Consider the following 21,587-nt stretch of genomic DNA (forward strand, 5'->3'; position numbering starts at 1 on the left):
CAAGTAACACATTTCCACTGCTCTCACTCTTGACTTGTTCCCCTCTTGCAAGGTCCATGCCTCGCTTCCATACGTCAGGGTAGGGATCACAATACTATCATGCAGTGACTTCTTAACTTCCATACTCACCTCCCTATTTCTCATCACTGCTTTCAGTGTACCAACAACCTTCCTTCCCTGCTGTACCCTTTCACGCACTTCTTCCCCCAAAGTTCCATCCTTACTCATCACACTACCCAAGTACTTGAATGCACTCGCATTCTCCATATCCTCACCATCCAACCTCACTGCACACTCTGTGACTTCATTCCTCTCAAACACCATAACTTTACTTTTGTTTATATTAACTTTCAGATTCCTCCTCCTACACACTGTCCCAAATTCATTCACCAAACCTTGCAACTCCCATTCATCTTCACTCAACAGTACTGTATCATCAGCAAACAGCAACACCGGATGCTTCCAAATCTCACCCTCATTCATTAGAGCCACCCCCACATCCACTGCCCTACCCTGCGCCTCCTTTACAACCCCATCCATGTATATATTAAACAGCCATGGAGACATCACACAACCCTGTTTCAGTCCCACATTGAGATCAAAGAACTCACTCAGCTCACCATCCACTCGCACCATAGCCCTAGCTCCCTCGTACATACTCTTCACAGCACTCAACAATTTCCCCTCCACTCCATATATTCTTAATACCTTCCACATACCTTGCCTATCTATTCTGTCATAAGCTTTCTCCATGTCCATGAAGGCAGCATACACTTTCCTTCCCTTCTCTAGATACTTCTCCACTAAACATCTTAGAACAAATATCTGATCTACACACCCTTTTCCCTTCCTAAATCCCCCTTGTTCTTCTCCAACTAGCTCCTCTGTCATATGCCTAACCCTATCAATGAGTATTCTACCATATACTTTACCAGTCACACTAAGAAGGCAAATGCCCCTATGGTTACCACATACTTCTCTCTCCCTTTTTCCTTTGTATAAAGGAACAATTATACCTGATTTCCAGTCCTCTGGAACCCTTCCCTCTTCCCAAGCCAATCTACACAACTTACATATCCACTCCACAAGAATCTCACCCCCCATACCTAAGCATTTCACCACACACTCCATCAATTCCTAGGGCCTTTCCCAACTTAATCTTCTTCATCGCTTCCACTACTTCCGCCCTACTGATCTCTTCCTCCCTTCTTTCATCTCTTTTTCTCCCAGCCATTCCCCAGCCACTTATACTCGCACTGCTCTCACTCTCTACATTCAACAAATCCTCAAAGTGCTCCTTCCATCTCCTCAATTTCTCTCTCTTCTCCACCAACAATCTATTATTCCTATATTTCACTTCCCTACTATTTCCCCTTTCACACTGCCTTACTTTCTTGACCTCCTTCCAAAACAATTTCTTACTCTCCCTCCATTTCACACTCAGATTCCTCCCAAACTCTTCATCCACTTTCTTCTTACTCTCCTTCACCAGTCTCTTAACCTCCCTTCTCCTGCTCACATATACCTCTCTCTTCTCTCTCTCATCTTCTCCCCTACCTCTACTCGCTAACCATTCACTATATGCCTTCTTCTTTTGTTCCACAGCTCGTTTCACCTCATCATTCCACCATGCTGTCCCTTGCACACCCTCGCATCTCCTCCTCACTCCACAAACCGTCTCACACGCTGCGCCTATCTCTTCCGTGAATATCTTACATACGTCTTCCACCCCTTCCATCTGCTCTAGCTCATACCTTCCCAATCCTTCTTCCACTATGCTCTTATACTCTATCATTTTCTCACTATCTTGCAATTTCTCCACTCTTCTAACAGGAGCTGCTTCCTCCTGTCTTCCCCTTCGTCTCAACCACTTTCTTTGCAGCTCTACTTTGGCCATCACTAAGTGATGGTCTGAGACTCCATTCCCCCACCCTCTCCACAATCTTGCATCCAACACTTGTCTTCTCATTCGCTCACCCACACGCACGTAGTCTATCATTGCCTTTCGTTCAACAAGTTCACCATCCATCCTCCTCATTACTCTCCATGTATACCGGTGGATCATCTTATGTCGAAAGTAGGTGTTGGCTATTGCCAACCCCTTACAAGCACAGATGTCCACCAAAGCACTTCCATTCCCATCTACGTCAGCTGGCACATCCCACTGACCAACCACTCCATCCACTCGTACATTCCCAACTTTGCCATTCATGTCTCCAATCAACAGCACTCTCTCGCTCCTCTCAAACTTGTCCAAACACGCTTCTACTCTCGCCCAAAACTCATCTTTCACTCTTGCCACTCGATCCTCTGTCGGGGCATACACACATACAATCGCCCACGCTTGTATACCTACTTTCATCCTCATCCATACAATCCTTGCACCCACTGTTCCATACTCTCTTATATTCTCCTTCCACTTCTTGCTTATCATCAGACATACTCCCTCTCTTGCCCTCTCATTCTCATTGACTCCCGCACATATACCTACACCATATTCCCATTCTCTCACCCCTTCACCTTCCCATTTAGTTTCAGTCAATCCACATATATCCACTTTGGATCCTCAAGCACCTGAACAATCTCTCTCTCTTTCACTTCATCATTCACTCCTCTCACATTCCACGTTCCTACCCTAAGAATGTCCTTTGTCCGTTCCTTAGTCGTCAACGTATGGTCCGTCCGGGTCCGAGGCGCTTTATTCGCTTTTTTAGTTAGTTCTTTTTACGGGGTGGGGCACTAACCCACCACCAACCCTTTTAGTCGCCTCGTACGACAAGCATGGATACTGGGGGAGTATTCTTGAAACCCCCCTACCCCCAGGGGGTTTTAAATACTTAGAAATAGAAAGTACACGAGAACGACAATAAGAAGGAAATATTAAGGAATCACTAAGAAGACGAAGAGGTTTACGTGACATGAACCCTGGCTCCTATGACTTCCAGGAATTCAGTCTATCCAAGATATATATATATATATATATATATATATATATATATATATATATATATATATATATATATATATATATATATATATATATATATATATATATATATATATATATATATATATATATATATATATATATATATATATATATATATATATATATATATATATATATATTCCTCCTGCAACAACTTTAACTTCTCCCTTTTGACCTCGTTTAAATCTCTCCTTATGAAAATGTTTTTGCAGTCCTCTCCACGAATTATCTCAGACTTCCTAGGCAAGACGTTCCATTTTCAATTTCACTCTTATTGGTCTTGTCTCGCCCTTCTTGTGTTGGCCTAACCTCACTTCCTCAGTCTCTTGTTACCAATTTCTGCCCTCATTACTAATGCCAATCAGCACTTGCCTAAGTCTTTCTATCCCCTCTTCCATTCCAATCTGCTTTATTTTCTGTTTTTTCTCACGGTCACCAAATATGATCACACATCTATTCTTTCCACGGTGTCTCGCATTACTTTTTCTTCTGTACAATCTGGCCTTCTAATCCACTTTTACTCATTTCAGCTCTGTTCTTACGTTACTGCTTCCGTCCTATAATTTGTCTGAAGATTATTAATTCTTTCTTTTCCTCATTTTGCCAGTCCACTCGGATTTGTTTCTTTTTTTCTTCTATTGTTGCAGCCACAATATATACCTTTTCCTCACCATCCTCCAATTTCCTCTTCAACTCATAATTTCTATGTTCAATTGTTCAGTTTTTTAATATGCAATGTTGTTATTTTCTATACATTCCATTAACAAACTGGTATCACCTTTCACACCATTTTCTGTTTCCCTCTCAGTCGTAACTTCTTTCAATTGACTGTCCTGTACTTCATATACCATAAATAACATTTTGGATACATTTTCAACGCTCATTTCTCATATAAAGCCTTCAGTTCCATGTAGATCCACAGAAATGTCTGTTCTCAGTTTTTATTTATTTATTTTTCCCCGCCGCCTGGGTTTGTTTACATCTTACGGACTCCATAGTGCCGCCTTGATAACACTGCTGCTGCTGTACTTGAACATCCCTGGGTCTTTGTTTTTTTTTGTTTTTTTTTTGTTTTTAATGTGTCCGACTCTGGGCATAGGCTTCACAGCCTGCTCCCAAGGCCAAGTAGTCCTCTTACATACCATACACCTCTACATGTCACCACTTCGGCGCTCACACCAACCGTCCATATTGAATATATGTTAGGGCTGTCTCATACAGGACTGGTGTATTGGTATTAGCGGGTGTATTTTTACGACATGTCGGCGGGTCTTCTGGTAGATCAGTAAAGTCTGATTTTATGAAATTCAAATCCGTAAACTGTTCCCTGCCCCAACGGGGATCTGACCCTGGGTCCAGTAGGACTGCAGGCCCCCTCTAGACCGACTGAGCTACCGCCTCCCCCAGACTCCTCTTACCTTTATCAAAATCACAATACAGGACATACCTCACTCCCCACACTACAGAACTACATTAATCAAGTATCTGGAGGAGCTGGGCTTAGCCGACATTTGCTCCATATGCTGTCATCTGTGTGTGTGTGTGTGTGTGTGTTCTTACCTAATTGTATCTTTACAGGAATGAGTCAAGCTCGTATTGTCCCGTGTCTTAGACCATATTTATCGTACATATCCTTAAATTTGTGAATTGTTTTGGCACACACTATTTCATTCGGTAGTGCATTCCATTGATCAATTGCTCTGTTTGGGAAACTGAATTTCCTTACGTCTTTATCACCTCTCTTCTTATGCAGTTTTTTGCAGTGTCCTCTTGCTGATGCTTCTCCATATGTTAAGTAATCATTTATGTCTATTTTCTCCTTTCCTGATATGCACTTATAAAGCATTATCATGTCACCTCTTTTCCTTCTCTCCTGTAGTGTTGGTAGATTCAGTTTATTTAGTCTTTTTTCATAGCTTAGGTCCCTTAAGCTTGGTATCCATCTTGTAGCGGCCCTTTGAACTTTTTCAATCTTGTCTATATGCTTTTTGAGATGAGGACTCCAGACTACTGATGCATATTCCAGGGTTGGTCTAATGAATGATGTTATTATCCTTTTTAGCATGTCTTCACTTATGTATGTGAATGCTATTCTCATATTTGCAAGCAGTGTATACATGTTCCGTACCTTCTCGCTGATGTGGTCAGCCGGAGATAGTCTGTTATTGATAATCACACCTAGGTCTTTCTCTCTTTCTGATGTGTATAGGGTTTTATTTCCTAACTTATAATCCCAATCAGGTCTTTTTCCACTTTTACCAAACTTGATTACATGACACTTGTCCACATTGAATTCCATTTGCCATGTACTACTCCATTCATGAAGTTTATTTAATTCTTCTTGTAGCTCCCTACAAGAGTCTGTGCTAGTAATTCTCCTTTTGTATTTTTGCATCATCTGCAAACATATTCAGATAGCTCTCATTTCCAGTGTTACTGTTTATATCATTTATGTACACTAAAAACATGATTGGTGCCAGCACCGAACCCTGTGGTACTCCACTAGTCACTTCTTTCCATGATGAGTAGTTTCCTCTTAGTACTGTCCTCATTTCTCTTTTATGAGAAAGTCTTGCATCCAACAAAACAGTTTGCCTCGAATTCCTCCTTGATGGTACAGCTTCCATAAAAGTCTTTGGTGTGGTACTGTGTCAAAAGCTTTCTTGAAATCTAAATAGATACTGTCCACCCATCCTTCCCTTTCCTGTATTGTGTTTGTTACTCTGTCATAGTAGCTCAACAGATTAGTAACACATGATTTTCCTTTTCTGAAACCAAACTGTCTTTCTGTTATCATACTGTGTTTTTCTAGATGATTTACCCAAGCTTTTCTTATAAGTTTTTCTAATACCTTGCTTACAACACTAGTCAGTGATACTGGTCGGTAGTTGAGAGGATTTTGTCTATTTCCTTTCTTGAATAAGGGGACTATATTTGCTTTTTTTCCAAATATCAGGTAGTTTCCCTTGACTCAAGGATTTCTTGAAAATTAAAAATAATGGTTTACTTAACTCATTTGCACATTCTCGTAACACCCAACATGAAATTTCATCAGGACCACTTGCTTTTCCTCTGCCTAATCTACTTAACTCCTCTTGTATTACTTTTTCTGCTATTTGTATATCTGGTAGTATGTGTGGACATGCGTGTTCCACATAGTCTCTCTCAAAATTTTTTTCTTCTGTAAAAACTAATTGGAAATTTTTATTTAGTGCTTCACAAATATCTTTCTCTTTGTGTATAAGTGATTCCCTGTCCGTGATGGATTGTATTATATCTTTTACTTTGGTTTTGCTTCTGATATAGCTGTAAAACAGCTTTGGTTGATCACTACTTTTATTTATTATATCCTCCTCAAACTGTTTTTGGGCTTCCTCCTTATTCTTGTATAGTCGTTTCTTGCCTGTTTGTAATTATTATATGCCCTTTCACTATTGTGTCTTCTGTATCTATTCCACAACAAATCTCTTCTTTCTTTAGATTTTTTACATTCTGTATTGAACCATTTCTGTATTTTCTTATCTGCTTCTTTGTGCTGTGGGATGTAATTCTGGACTCCTATTTCATAAAATTCACAAAATTTTTTATATACAGCATTTAAATCTTGTCCTCTAAGCTCATTTTCCCAATCAGCTTCTAAGAAATACTTCTTTAGGTCTTGATAATTTCCTTTTATAGTTTAGTCTCTTTTGTAACTGTCAGTGCTGTTTACTATGTCATATGCTATCCTGAAGTTATAATTTAGTACTGCATGATCGCTTTTGCCGAGTGGAGGGTGATATATTAAACTGTCAATGTCATTTTCTTGCCTAGTAAATATTGGATCTAGCACTGAAGGTACATCAAGTCCTCTTTTTCTAGTGGTTTCCCTCACATGTTGCGTTAAGAAAAACTCTTGTACGAGATCCAGGAGCTTTTGGTCCCAGCAGCTTTCTTTGGCTATTTATATCTAGAGTATTCCAATTTATATTTGTATTGAAATCCCCAGTTAGTATAATTCTTTCCGATTTCTCTTCCATTTTATGTAGCAAGGATCTTATACTCTGAATTGTACTCTCTGCTAGGTCCTCATATTCGTCTCTTTCCCATGTGTTTGATTTGGGTGGCATATACAAATTGGCTACAATTACTTTGCCTTCAGATGTGTCGATCTCTACTGCAATCAGTTCTACTTGTGATGGTATATCTAGGTTTATTTCCTTGACTTTTAGATTTTTCTTAGTTAATATTATAATTCCTCCTCCTTTTTTTAAATTTCTGTCTCTTCTCCATATATTGTATTCCTCTAAGTTTAGTATGTCATTGGATATCCTTGGTGTTAATTTTGTTTCAGTTAGGCATATTATTTGTGGTTCATTTTCTCTGACATAATCATTCATCTCTAGTAATTTAGATACCATTCCATCCACATTTGAGTACATCAACTTTATCATTTTGTTTATATACTTGTCATGACATGGTTCTACTAACTTCCTCCTTTTTCTTCCATCCTGTTTGTGTACCACTTTCGTACCTGCAATCCTATTACTTTGTAAAAAAATTTCTTCTTGTCCTCTTCTGATCTTCCCTCATTTTTTGTTTTTGCTTCCTCCCTTTTCTCTTTCAGTAATTCCAGTTCCTCTTGTGTTAGACATCTTTTTATCCATACATTTTTGAACTCCTCTTTTTCCATAAGATTCTTTGCATTTTTTAGTATCTCTTCCACAGTGTTTACACTCTGGAAAGTCACCTTTAGAGGTCTTGTCTTCTTTTCTCGTATTTCCCTAACCTTTTGTGTTCCTCTATGTCTTTACTACAGATTTCCTCTGATACTTCTTTCAGTAAGTTCATTACATTTGCCATCTCCTTTTTGTCTCTAGTGATTTTGTTTTTAATTTCTTCCTCTTCTATACCAGTGATTACTATTGATTTATTTATTTCTACTGAATCTCTGACTAACTTTGGATTGTTTTGGATTATTCTTTTCACTTCCTTTTTAATGCTTTTTTCCTCCACCCTTGTTTCCAAGTCTTTCTTTACTTTCACCATTTCAGCATACGTGATTTCTACATCATTTTTGTAGCTTTGCACAGCTTCATTCACCTGTGTTATCTTCTCCTCAATATCACTGCTCTGGTCCATAAGACTGCTTGCTTGTCTAATTGTCTCTGTGTCATTTTTTAACTCTTCCATAACACTCTCGTGATTAAATACTGTACTTCCCATTTCACTCACTTTCTTCCTAAGGGTATTCAATTCCACTGTTAGTTCACTGATGGTTGTGTGTGTGTGTGTGTGTGTGTGTGTGTGTGTGTGTAAATTACACCTGTCAGACATTTTATGTACAATCGCTAGTTTTAGTAAATTTCCAGTCAAAGAATTTATCACTAACGAAATCTTGAATGCTTAATGGATACACAAATAGCACTGGAATCTTTCAAGAGTCCATTATTTTTGCCATGCCTTGTTTCCGTTGATTAAGTAACGATGGCGTTACTGGCCACGGATTAGAATACTGCAGTACGTCCCCAGCTGCATAATGAAAAGATATACGTGAATATTTCATGAATGGGAGAAGACAAAAATATGAATTGATAAAAAAGCGCATTTGGGAACCTAGTGACATGCGTCACACCAAGAAAAGCCAAAGCTGGAATAAAGAAATGGACATGGTATGCCACAGAATGAGATTGGCAATGGTATTGGTAGGTGGATGGCCTTGGACGGGAAAAATATACTATTTGAAAATGGGTATTCGTGGTTTGCGTGCAATGAAGGATTAATTCAAACTATTCTTTATACATGATAGTTTCACGAGGATAAAGAAATGGGTGTGGGAAACAAATACTGCATGCCAATAGGATGAGATGCAACTGCGGTGGAGGCTGGGGAAAGGCCACACGAGTAGCCTATACACTGTGAAAATGGGAGTTATGGGTTAATGGTTAAAGCGCAGTGAAGAATACTCTAGTGCTAATTAGAACACACAGTTTAGCTCAACTTTCTTAGTATGAAATGCAGGTTGGAATGTAACTTTACAGATATACAGTATATTAAAAATGTGAATTATTTAACTGAAAGTAATCATAATTACGATTACTTTTCGAATGTAATCGATTAAGATTACGTTGCTGATAATGTAAATGTAATCGATTATGATAAGGATATTTCTAATCGACTGCAATCGATTACGACTCCAAATTCCAATTATCCCATGTCTGACACAAAACCTAACTTAAACTAACCGAACTTCAAAAACATAAAAAAACAAACAAATGAAAACATAGTCCATCATTCCTCAAGCATGCCATTCTGAACACCAGCTCATTGTGAATTATCTGATAATCAAATAAAAAGATGTCTTTTAGAACTGACTTGGTTCAGCAGAATGCTTCATTACTTACTGACACAGATCACTCATCACGGTACAAGGATGCTATGATAACAACTCACTCTGTATGAAAACACATTAAAAAAAAAAAAAAATCATTCTACAACTAGACACATTCATTCAGCTTAGGGGGAAACCTGCCGTAGTGAAAGGGTTTACCTAAATATTGAAAGATCTGTAGGCTCAACTGGGCACTCATACAAATAAACCTTCGTTGCCTTGAAGTGACCTGCTTAGTTGGAAAGTTATGAATGGCCTGAATGGACTTAAATTGATCTTAGCATGCGTGAAGTGACCTAAATGGACCTCACTGAATAAGAGCAGATTTAAATAGATCCAGTCCGACCTGAAATGGCATTAATGGGAGCTATGAACCTGATATGAATATGTCTGAATGGGTTTAAACTATGAAACCCGCTATTAAAGATCAGTCACAAACTAAGCACTGGATTTTCATTATCATTGTCATCCCGACCTCTTTTTGCCATCAAGAGATTGGGTTAAGGACCACTGAAATAACTTGTTCATAATTAGCCCAGACAGAAAAATACTTGGCTATTTCAAGTGTTGCCTCCTTAACGGTATGGCTTGACCCAACAAAAGTAAACATGAATAAAATAGGAAACAGCCAATCCCCTTTTATTCCCTTCGTGGTGTTGGGGTTCAAGGCTACGCCACCGAGGTCCAATACATTTAATTAAGTGCAGCTAATGAACCTGCCTTCATAAATAACATTGTATTATCGAAAAATCTCCGGGCATTATTATCTTGGCGATCGAATCCATGCAGGGTTGTCACTCTGACCAGGACGTTCTACTAGATCACACGGCACCATAATGGAGTCCAGTGTAAATATGAACCCAGAACCCTAAAGCACACACGTGACCTTCCCACCCGTCCTGACTAGACTACATGAGCTGTCATTATTTTAATAGTCGTTGCCCCAGGCTCATCTGCACCAGAAACCGGTGGATTGCAGGCTGAAGATGCCATTCTCTTGCAGTCTACCATCCCCCTTTTGTGGGATAGGGATTGAGCTGAGGGACGCCTTTAGAACCTGACTGCTCCATCACCAAGTTATAAAAGTGTCACCTTGTGAAGGCGTCTTCCTTCAGCACCTTCCAACGTAAGAACTTAAAAAGCAAAATTCATATAAATCTCTCTTCTTCTTTTCCCGTCATCATGGACTTTTTAATTCAGTCTGATGGTGTGCTTTTATGGTATTTCCTTGCTATTACCAGATGACTATATTCAGTTCAAGAGAAGTTTCTAAAAATGAAGGAGATCAAGAAGGCTGTGGCTTACACCTTCAGTTCGAAAACTTTCTCGAGCAAAAATAAGATAAATTCTCGGACTGAAGGTGTTAACAACACGGAGGAATGAAACAGAAATTAAGTACGAGGGCTAATTTTCATACCAGTCTGTCCCCTTCCTCACCTGTCATCTCTAGCTTCTTCACACGACGAAGGAATAGTGGTCGTGCATAAGACGGGAGGGTTTTGCACACCTCAGAGTAGATGCGGTCAAGGTCCAGTGATCCGGTCTCGTCCAGTACAGCCGCCATGCCTGCCCTCCCGTCGGTTCCCGGCACCTGCAATAAACAAGAACACATGTTTGCACGTGTTGTAACTTGAACTGATTTTTACCCCCCATGAGTCAGGTCACGTTTTCTACTGATTTGCCTTTGCTATCGCCAGGCGATTTTATTAACATTAAGGGAGACCTTTTGCACTAAAGGGGTAATTTAAAGCCAGCCCACTAATTTGAAAAGTCTCTCCTAAACTGAATAAAGTCATGAAGTCAGATTAATGATAATACAGGTCGTATGATTAAACAAAAATGTGAAGGACACGAGGCACACTCCACAATATTTACGGAATGCCACATCTGTGCCATAATTTGAATGCCAAAATTACAAAGAAAAAACTGAAAACGTAAAAGGTTCTCCAGAATCGTTTTCAGATACAAATGATATTATACTATAACCCTAACGCCATTGTTCTTGCGTCTTCCCGCTTACTACTCTCACCCCTTGCCACAGTTGTGACTAAACATACGGACAGAGTGTGGTATCTACCTGTGAAGTGCGCCATTTGCACAAATGTGGAATGCCACAGTACTTTTATTAAAGTATTTGATCATAACAGTCGTACGCTTATACAAAGATGTGGATACCTCTAGTCGCACCCGACGCCAATCGATATACTTAAACATTATATGGAATCCACAGTTCCAGGATGCCACATTTGTGCGACCTTCGAATGCCATAATAATTACTGGGACAAAAGTGTGAAGCCCAAGAAAGCTCTTCACAATCATTTTCAGATACAATTAATGTAATGATACACTATAAAACGACTCTTATCATAGTTACGCTTACAAATCTCACCCATTCCACTTGTGACTATGCATACGGATAAATCTGAATCCACTCGTGGAGTGCGCCAATCCCACAAATGTGGAATGCCACGATTACTGTCTACGCATATCACCATTAGAGAGTTCAGAAAAAAATGACAGATTTTGGAATAAAACCCTTTCTCTGCAATCCCTAAGAATGTATTACTCTCACAGCTATGTTCCAGGTCAGTCACTTGCAAGAGTAGTAGTAAAAATAATGATGATGATAATAATAATAATAATAATAATAATTATTATTATTATTATTATTATTAGAACTCTGTAATTGTCCTACGGACAGTCACTAAACTCTACCTACTGTTTCTTAGTGACCTTGACCCCATTAAGGAGATTTGGATTTTTTTTTTTCTCTCAGCAATGGTCCATGCCAGGACACACAACCTGGGCCCTTCAGATTCCTTGCACTGCGTCCAGTTCTTCTGGACTTGTCGCGAGACTCTGAGGCCGGAGTAACAATATTTATTTACGTATTCTCATTGTGTAGCAATATTAAAAAAGCTTCTCCTTGTGGTTCAGTATGTTTAATATACAGACCCTAAGGAAGCTTCTTGTGTAACAACAACATGGAATCTGACAAAAGTTTCGAAGAATGCTACTGTTTCTTACAATGATCTTGACCCCACCGGGGAGATTTTTTTTTTCTGTGAGAAATGGTCCATACCAGGACACATAACCCGGGCCCTTCAAATTCCTTGTGCAATCTCTGGTTCTGGAATCTTTGCGAGACTCCGAAGAGAGAAAAAATATAATACCAGCGAAAACAACAACAACAATAATAATAATAATAATTATAATAATAATAATAATAATAATAATAATAATAATAATAATATAATAAAGATGATGTGCAGTTTCTTCCTGTGCGTTTCGAAAAACATGGAAACTTCGTACCCAATCCTGCGATGTTTGCCGATTTCGTTGAGATCCATGTGCTCACTTTCCCCCAATTTTTATTTTATTATTATTATTTTTTTTTTTTTTGGGGGGGAGGGGCTGACCCCTCCAAGAATCACTAGGAGGGCCATGCTCCCCAGATACCGCATGACAGATGAGAGCCCATTGTACACTCGGTAAAAAAAGTATCGGTGCATAGAGGGTTCGATGTCTTCCACAAATATTCACTCACGTGCTGGCTGTGTGGGAGGGTTGGTAACTTGTTATGCCTGGCTGTAGCAGGTTCAGAATGTTTAGTTATATTTTAGCGGGGGGATACCTCAGATGACGTTATATGACACCTCCAACACCTCCCAACACGTCGCACACAAATATTTCAGAGACCTTCGTACCGTGATCCAAAATGTTTCGTCAATGTTGTGCACCGATACTTTTTTTACCGAGTGTACAATACGTACCATGATATCAAACCCATATCAGCAAGCTTTTCACAAATTCTTAAGAATTTTCAGTTTCCTAAGAACGACTGACACCTCTAATAATCGTGACTGGAAAACTATTTATAGTAGACCACCTTCCCAACAACCACATGAACTCACCTGGGAAATGACATTCAAATTTTTCCCCTTGTGATCATTTTTATTTATTTTATAGCGAATTATGGATGGGAGTCCGTTGCACAATATGTACTGAGATACCAAAGCCATACCTGCCCTCATGGAACTGTTTCTGAGAATTTTTAATTTAGTGTGTGGGCTGAACTCCCTAAAAAATAATGGTTTGAAAACTGAACCTAGTGGAAGACCCTCGGAGTTATCGGACGAACTCATCTTCAAAGTTGTATTCAAATATTTTTCCTATTTTTTATATATTTTTTTTTGGGGGGGTTACCTCACAAAATCTTTCTCCTATTTCTGTTCTTTTTATGGGGGGCAGGGGGCTGACCCCCCAAGAATCACCGGGGAGGACTCACCCTCCCCAGATAAAGAAGTGCAGTTTCTTCTTGTGCATTCGGAGAAAACATGGACACGGCATACCTATTCCTGCAATACATATGTTGATTTCGTTGACACACTTGTGCTCACTGTCTCCTATTTCTGATGGTTTTTATATCCGGGAGGGCGCTGATGCCTCCAAAGATCACTTGGGTTCACGCTGTCCAAATGCTGCATTACAGATATGAGTCCATTGTACAGCATGTACAAAAATATTGAAGTAATTTCTGCCCTCCTTTCCTCATTTTGTATCCATTATATGTTTGGAGGGGTGATGATCCCCCTAAAAATAATGGTGCAGAGTTTTATGAAGTGATGGACATTACCAAGTAACTTGCCGAAATGACCCGAGAAGTTTCATTGATATCCGTCTACTCACTTTCCCTTCTTTCTAATTATTTTTATTTTAGGGAGAGCACTGGACCCCCTAAGAATTAATGGTGAGGGGTCACGCTCCCCAAATATCACACTACAAATAAGAGTCCATTGTGAAACATATTCTACGATATCAAAGCCATACATGCCTATCTTTCATTATTTCTAAGAAAGAAAATACTGGTAGGAAGCTGACCTCCCCAAAATCATGGTTGGAAAATTTTATATCGTGGAAGACCCAGCGAACGCACCTGAGAAGATTCGTTGTAATACATCTGCTCACCTTTCCTTGTTTCTGATCATTTGTATTTTTGGAATAGAGGCTGACCCCCAAGAATCATTGGGGAGTCACCCTCCCCAAATACTGCATTAGGGAGAAGAGTTCCTTGTACAACATATACAACAATATGAAACTCGTATCTGCCATACTTTTATTATTCCTGAGAGATTTTTTTTTTACTAAAGTGGCTGACCCTCCTGAAAACCTTGGTTTGAAAATTTTTTATAGTGGAAGACCTTTCCAGAAACCCGGCGAACTACCCGCAAAGATTAGTTCAAATACATTAATAGCACAGTAGGAGCTAAAGCGCACACACACACACACACACACACACACACACACACACACACACACACACACACACACACACACACATTTCATAGCACAGGAACTCTGGTAAAAGAAAGACGGCGTTCCTATAGTTCCCCTCTTAACTGGGTGTTCATAAGCAAAGGCGGCGACCACCCGAGAACCAAACTTCCACGCTATTCCTCGAGCCTCTCCACCGCGAGGGAACATACTCGTGGGTTCACTGCGCGGGATGACCCTGCAGGGCGGCTGTTTGCCTGCCGATGATGGGTTTGCTCGGTAAGACAGGCCAAGATTAATCAACAACAACAACTTAAATAGTAGGTGATGGCGAGCATCATCCACTCAGTTAATGTAATGTTGCATACTTCTTTCTTTGGTGACTTCACTTAGCAAAAAGCGTAATGGTTTTCCTGTAGCCAAAGAAACCATTTTCAGTGCAGGCTGGTAGGTATATAACCAAGTAACTGTGTGATGTGGAGCCTACTATGGTGCCACTGTTAACTGAGTGGAGAGACGCAAATGCGGCGTTCATCCAATAACCCAATCCCTAAACCCTTCCCCGTGCTGCGCCATTGCCATGTGCTGTCCAAGGCAAGGGAACATCGATTCACTGCTCAGGCCAACTCTGTAAGGACAACTGCTTGCTTGCGTTCAGTTGTTGGATATACTTGACTAGATAAACTACCCCTATTTAAGCATTGTCTTATTACTAAAACTGAAATATTAGCGGTTGTGAACATTTTTTTTTCAATTAACTTATTGCACCCAAAGAGCGACATACCTAGTAACAGGACCAAGAGGCCAAGTATTATGTACAGAGGAACTCGTGTCTCGCAGGGCACGCTGTTTTGTTACACACATATATTGGAATTTACAATACAGGAGTTTGCATCCACCAAAATGTGGATGTCTCACGAGAATGATATCTATATGATTGTCTGTGAGTAGATAATTACATATATCAGTCACAGACTGCCCCTGAGGCAGTAGGTCCCTGACTGAGGGTCACTCAAGGCAGTAATGCTGAAGATTGTTGGCGTTAGGACGGTCACACCGTTTGCAGGAGAAGTGGGACACGTCCCCTGCCTCAGAGACTTACCAGACAGGGCGATATCCTACCCGAAGTCGAGCAGACACAACATTGTGCCATGTTGACTATAGTTGGCAGGAGATGGATGAAAGTGGTCGTAGTGTTGGATGGACATACTCTTAATCCGCTCAGCATTCCTGCGATGGAGTGTAGGAAGAAGAGCAGCTGAATGTATCGTCTATTTGTGGCAGATGAGGGAGGATGTAGCATCATCAGGTAGAGGGAGCCTCCCTCGAGTGGGTCCAAATTGGGTGAGTAGATGGCGCATCCAGCACTCCCATCTGCTTGCAGGGAACCGTTGATGTAGAGATGATGCGCAGCAGGAGCCGAGAAAGAGACTCTTGCGATGGTCTACAGAGCAAGTTGTTCTGCTGGAGTGGCAAGTCTGCCTTGGAGGCAGGAGCAAAGCAGACTTTAAGGTGAAGAATCCTCATGGGAGGTGGACCATGACTGACTTCTACCACGGGAACATTAATATTAAGTCTTTGTAGGATGGAACAGGGTGCTGACACCAGGCTGAAGTGGAGGTCGAGGTGCAACAGGGTAAAGTGAAGCTCTGATGGCACGAGAATAATGAAGGGCAAGATGAATGAACCCAACTTGCTGGGTGGATTGGGTGGGTAGGTGGGCAGAGTGCATTGGATGGGTTGGTGGGTGGGTTGTTAGACTGATGGCCTGGGTAGGTGGGTTGATAGCTGGGTGGGTGGCCAGGAGGAAAAGATGGATGCGTTGACAAAGTGAGAAGGTGGTGGGTGGGAGGGAGGGGTGGGCGGATGGATCGATTTCGTGAGTGGGTGGATGTGTGGCTTCCCTGAGAAGGAGGTGGGAAAATGACATTTTTTTTTTTACTGGACATGTCCTGATAATCTTCGTATTGACAAGGTTAATTAGTTCCTTCGGTCTGAAAGAGTGCAATCCTGAAACGACCAGCATCATTCGATGTCAGATAGATGGAAATACCAAAATGACAGGGATGCTACTGACATTGGAAGGAAACTTTATATTTTAAACTTTACATTAGAAAAGACTGAGGTGTAAATCGCTACAACACTTTCTGTTACAATGGTGTGTAGGCATAATTATCATCAAGAAGGGGCAAACATTGTGGGGCGCATAGCCTTCCTCCCACGCCGACTCCACCCACGCGGGTGCCTCTGTGCGACCCTCCAGGCAGCGACTCTTCCCCATATAGATATCTCCCTACAGGAGTGACTGACCTGCTCCAGCCATGAGGTACGTGACCTTCCCTTTGGCCTCCTCCACACTGGGTTAACTCGTTCGGAGGTCAACTGTGAGCAGGATCAGCCTCAGGAAAGCGGGCCACGTGTCCATATACAGTAGGTGAAGTTGGCATTGAAGTATTATGTGGGTAATAGGCCTCTATTCAGTCTCTTGGAGTAGTCGCTCGTTAAGCACCTGGTTGTACCAGTGATATCTGTTGATCCTGCAAAGATACTTAGTACCAAAGGAGTTAGTTTGCCTCGTCAGGTAACTGTTTAGTGTCCATGTCTCACGGTCATAAAGTAAGACTGGGAGCACCAGCGTCCTGAAGATGCGAACTTTCGTCCTTCTACACAAATAACGACAGCGCCAAATACCCCAACTGGGTGAAGCCATATCCCCATATGTCAAACAAATGCGACGAGAAGTCTCACTATTTGATATACCGTTGATACCGACCACACTACTAAGATAACTGAATCTTTCCAAGACTTCTATATTTGTAGACACACAGTGAGTCAATTCACGAACACTATATTCAACCAGAATTCATACTAATACCCCGCCATACCCGGGCAGCCCAACTGTTTTCCCCATCGTCCCCCACGCTCCCCTTCCCTTTAGCTGAAGCAAAATTTGAGCAGCGCAGCAAGTCGGGATTAGAGTGCCATTGCATGTGTGTGTGTGTGTGTGTGTGTGTGTGTGTGTGTGTGTGTGTGTGTGTGTGTGTGTGTGTGGGTGTACTTACAGTCAAACCAGATCAAAACGACCACAAGAGAGAGAGGGCGTGGCTTGAGAGGGTGAGCTTTTCTGAGTGATCGTACTTGTATGACAGCCCTATGGAAGCTGTTGCTTACTTGTGGTCGACGGGTCTGCTCAGCCATGCAAACTAGGATTAATCCCTAAAACCAGGCATTAAATCTGGTGCACTGCTCCCTGTTCCTGGGGATGTTTGTAAAAATTACTAGTTTTCAAACCATCATATCTCAGCAAGTATACCACATAGAAAATTCAATAAAAGACAAAAAATACCCAACATTTCTTCGTCTCTCCACTGCGAGCATCTCCAGGTGTCTACAGTAAGTGGATGCGTTGTAGAGAGAGGAAGTAAAAAATAGGAATCATCTTTGGAGTTAGAGCGAGGCTGCGTCCTGACGAGGATGCTAGTCTGTGGCTAGTTTAGGTTTTCCTTGTAGGCTGGGGCTGCTCAGGCAAGACAGGTCTCCCCAGTCTCGCTTTTCCATGCCTCGCTAGATTTTCCCATTCGTCCAACTTATGTATAATGCACCTAATTTTGCTGAAGTCTTACATCACAACAGGAATGGCACTCATTTCTAAAAGGTTATTTTGGTTTTAACATTTCTTTTTCTATTGTAGTTTTCCATATATTCTTACAACTTACATACTTGTATACTGCACTTATTTTACTAAAATCTTACTTCACTAAATGAATGTCAGTCCATATGTGCACAACAGCATTTTTCACTTAAGCTTATCTATCTATCTACCTATCTATCTATATGCAGTATAAATAGATAGATAGATAGACAGATAGATAGATATATGGGAGAAGGCACGGCTGGGCAGCCAGGGCATGCCACTCCCCCTGTAGTAACTTCCATCCTCAGTTGTCATCTCCCCATTCAACAGTGACGACACTATCACCTCTTGTGTCCTTCTGATCGCACTTTCACTCAACTCCTTCCTTGCATGGGTTAAGGATTGGCAGGGGTGGTGGTGGTAGGGGGTGGGAAGGTGGTGGTAGAGACAAGCTAACTTTATGTTGTGCAATCGAAACTTAGCATTCCTAGCTCTTCCATGGCAGTGGTAGAGTGCCAGTGTCGTCCTCCCACCCCTACCCCTTTGTTTGCTTGATGTATTGGTGACAAAAGAAATGGAGGTCACTTCATACTGAGATGGGAAAAGCAAAACGACTATGTCCATCAGCCTGGGGTTCCAGAACACCTAATTTCAGTTGGCCAGTGCCGTCCACCATTCTTTAGCTGTTAAATACCAACAACAACAATAACAACTCAGTTTTGAATCGATTTTAACAAGACTTGGTGAAATAACTGAAGTTCAGTAAAAAATGAAGAGATTCGATCTTATCAATAATGGGTCAAAGGTCAAAGTCACAGGACAAGGCCTGCAGTCCTACCGGACCCAGGGTCAGATCCCGGCTGGGGCAGGGGACAGTTTAAGGATTTGAATTTCATAAAATCAGACTTTACTGATCTACCAGAAGACCCGCCGACATGTCGTAAAAATACTCCTGCTAATACAAATACCTGTATGAGACAGCCCTAGCATATGTTCAGTATGGACGGTGGGTGTTAGTGCCGATGTGGTGACATATAGAGGTGTATGGTATGTAGGAGGACTACTGGGCCTTGGGAGCAGGCTATAAAGCCTATGCCCAGAGTCGGACACATAATAAAAAAGAAAAAAAAAAAGTTCAAGCTGCTTTGATCCAGTTTAGACCAGACTTAGTGCATGTGTTGAGGGTCAGGCAAAGAGGAAGTTATTCAGTTTTTAGAACAGTTGGTTGAAGGTCTAGGTCACAAGAAAATGTCAGGCACTCTGTCCTTATACCATTTTTAAGGCGCGGGGGTTGCACTCTTTTCATATTCCTTCGTGTTAGGGCTGCAACTAACGTCTCCGATTACCGAAAAGATTATTCTGAGCTGAATAAAATCATCATGCGGTGGTGTGAATGAGAATGAAAATGATGTTTATGAGCTGCATGGTTTGAAAATTGCCAAGAGAATGTCACCAAGATGCAGATATCAGAGAAATGTTACCAGAGATAATGACTGTATTGCCACCCACATTTCTTTGCACACCTTACCTCAACTCCATACACAACAACATCAGTTCGTTCAGCAGCCCGTGATACAATTGCCTCAACCTCTCCAGTGGATACGTTCTCCCCTTTCCAGCGGAAGGTGTCACCAGTCCTGTCCTTGAAGTACAGGTAGCCCTCGTTATCCATCACTAGTATATCACCTGGAGGGAAAAATTGGAGTCAGCTTTTGTATCTGTGTATAGCAACATGTCTTACTCTCAGAGGGGAAGGTACTATCACGATCCAATGTTTCTTTACCCCCCTGAGTGGAGGAAGGTCGAAGCCAAGGTTGTAGCAAGACCAGATGATCGGACTCTGCCAGTATACAAGACTAATAATGGTTCATGATACCGTGATTCATAAATAGGCTCGTGTGTTTCATCCGGGTGATTCTTATTATCCAAAGCTTCAAGTTAGTGAACCCCTCCATCATGAACTGGCCTGTGTTCGGTGGCCCGTCATTTCTTCAACCTTGGCTTCGACCTTCCTCCACTCATGGGGGGTAAAGAAACTTTGGATTGTGATAGTACAGTGAAATCGTCTCCATGTCACCCTGTCCTCTGCCCCTCCCCCCCCCCCATTACCGTCATCCTTCTTCATATACCTCTTCACCCCATTCTCCCACCTCATCCTCGGTCTCTCTTTCCCCATCCACTTCAGTCACATGCATTCTCCTAATCTCTCTCTCTCTCTCTCTCTCTCTCTCTCTCTTTCTCTCCCGCCCCATACATACATACATACATATATCTGGCCGCACTATGGGGTGGTACTACTACTCTACGGCCAGGTTGTGTTAGGAAGAATACTGCCACCGTATTCCCTGCGTGTCGTACAAGGCGACTAAAAGGGGCGGGGTGAAGGGACTCGGGACCCCCTCCTCTGCTTTTTAGTTTCTACAAAGAGACAGGCCAGAGAAAGGGATGGGGGATGGAGTTATCCCCGTACCCTGAAGATTGGGTCTATGAATGTGCGTGGATGTAGTACGATTGAGGCTAAAAGGGAGGAGATTGGGAGAATGTTTGTAAGAAGAAAGTTGGATGTGTTAGCTTTGAGTAAAACTAAGATGAAAGGGAAGGATGAGTCTATGTTTGGAAGTGTGAATGGAAGATTGTCAGGTGTTGATAGAGGAAGGGCAAGAGAAGGTGTGGCCTTGTTAGTGAGTCCGGAAATACAGCAGTGTGTGACTGAATGGATGGAAGTGTCATCGAGACTAATGTGGGTGAAAGCGAAGTTTGAACATGAGTTGTGGGTGTTTGTGAGTTAATATGGGCCTGGTAGTGAAAGGGATGAAGAAGAGAGGGAGTCTTTCTGGAATGATATTGATGAGTGTCTGCAGAGTTTTGGAGCGAATGTGAATGTGGTAATGATGGGAGATCTGAATGTTAGAGTGGGAAATGTAGCAGCTGAAGGTGTAGTTGGTATGCATGGTGTGCCTGGAAGAAATGAAAATGGGGAACGAATGATAGAGATGTGCTTTGAGCGAGAGATGGTGATTGGAAATACGCTGTTCGAGAAGAAAGATATTTATAAGTATACATGGGTGAGACAGGAGGGTGGAATAGTTGTGGATAAAGCATTGATGGACTATGTGTTTGTGTCTAGAAATGTAATAGGAAAATTGTTGGATGTGAGAGTTCTGAGAGGGGAGGATGGAGGTATGTCTGACTACTACATGGTGGAGGGAAAGTTAAGAGTAGGTAAGAGATGTGAGAGCTAGGAGGGTTACGAGTGGCAGGGAGGTTTTGAAAGTGAGTGAGTTGGATAAAAGAGAGAAAATGATAGAGTATCAGGAGAA

The 21,587-nt window shown here is 41.4% G+C and overlaps 1 protein-coding gene across 1 annotated transcript in view; it reads right to left on the minus strand.

The window, feature by feature from the left end:
• Positions 1 to 21,587, minus strand: part of LOC145415753 (long-chain fatty acid transport protein 4-like) — a 481,881-nt gene that overhangs the window by 23,187 nt on the left and 437,107 nt on the right. The window contains exons 13-14 of the mRNA XM_080284990.1: positions 19,796 to 19,953; positions 10,797 to 10,950 (exon numbers count right to left, since the gene is read on the minus strand). Coding sequence (XP_080141116.1) covers positions 10,797 to 10,950; positions 19,796 to 19,953 — 312 coding nt within the window. The remainder of the gene's footprint in view (positions 1 to 10,796; positions 10,951 to 19,795; positions 19,954 to 21,587) is intronic.

Source organism: Coenobita brevimanus, chromosome 103, assembly GCF_032717465.1.
Source record: "Coenobita brevimanus isolate Jiangsu-jjx chromosome 103, ASM3271746v2, whole genome shotgun sequence".
Classification (NCBI taxonomy): domain Eukaryota; kingdom Metazoa; phylum Arthropoda; class Malacostraca; order Decapoda; family Coenobitidae; genus Coenobita; species Coenobita brevimanus.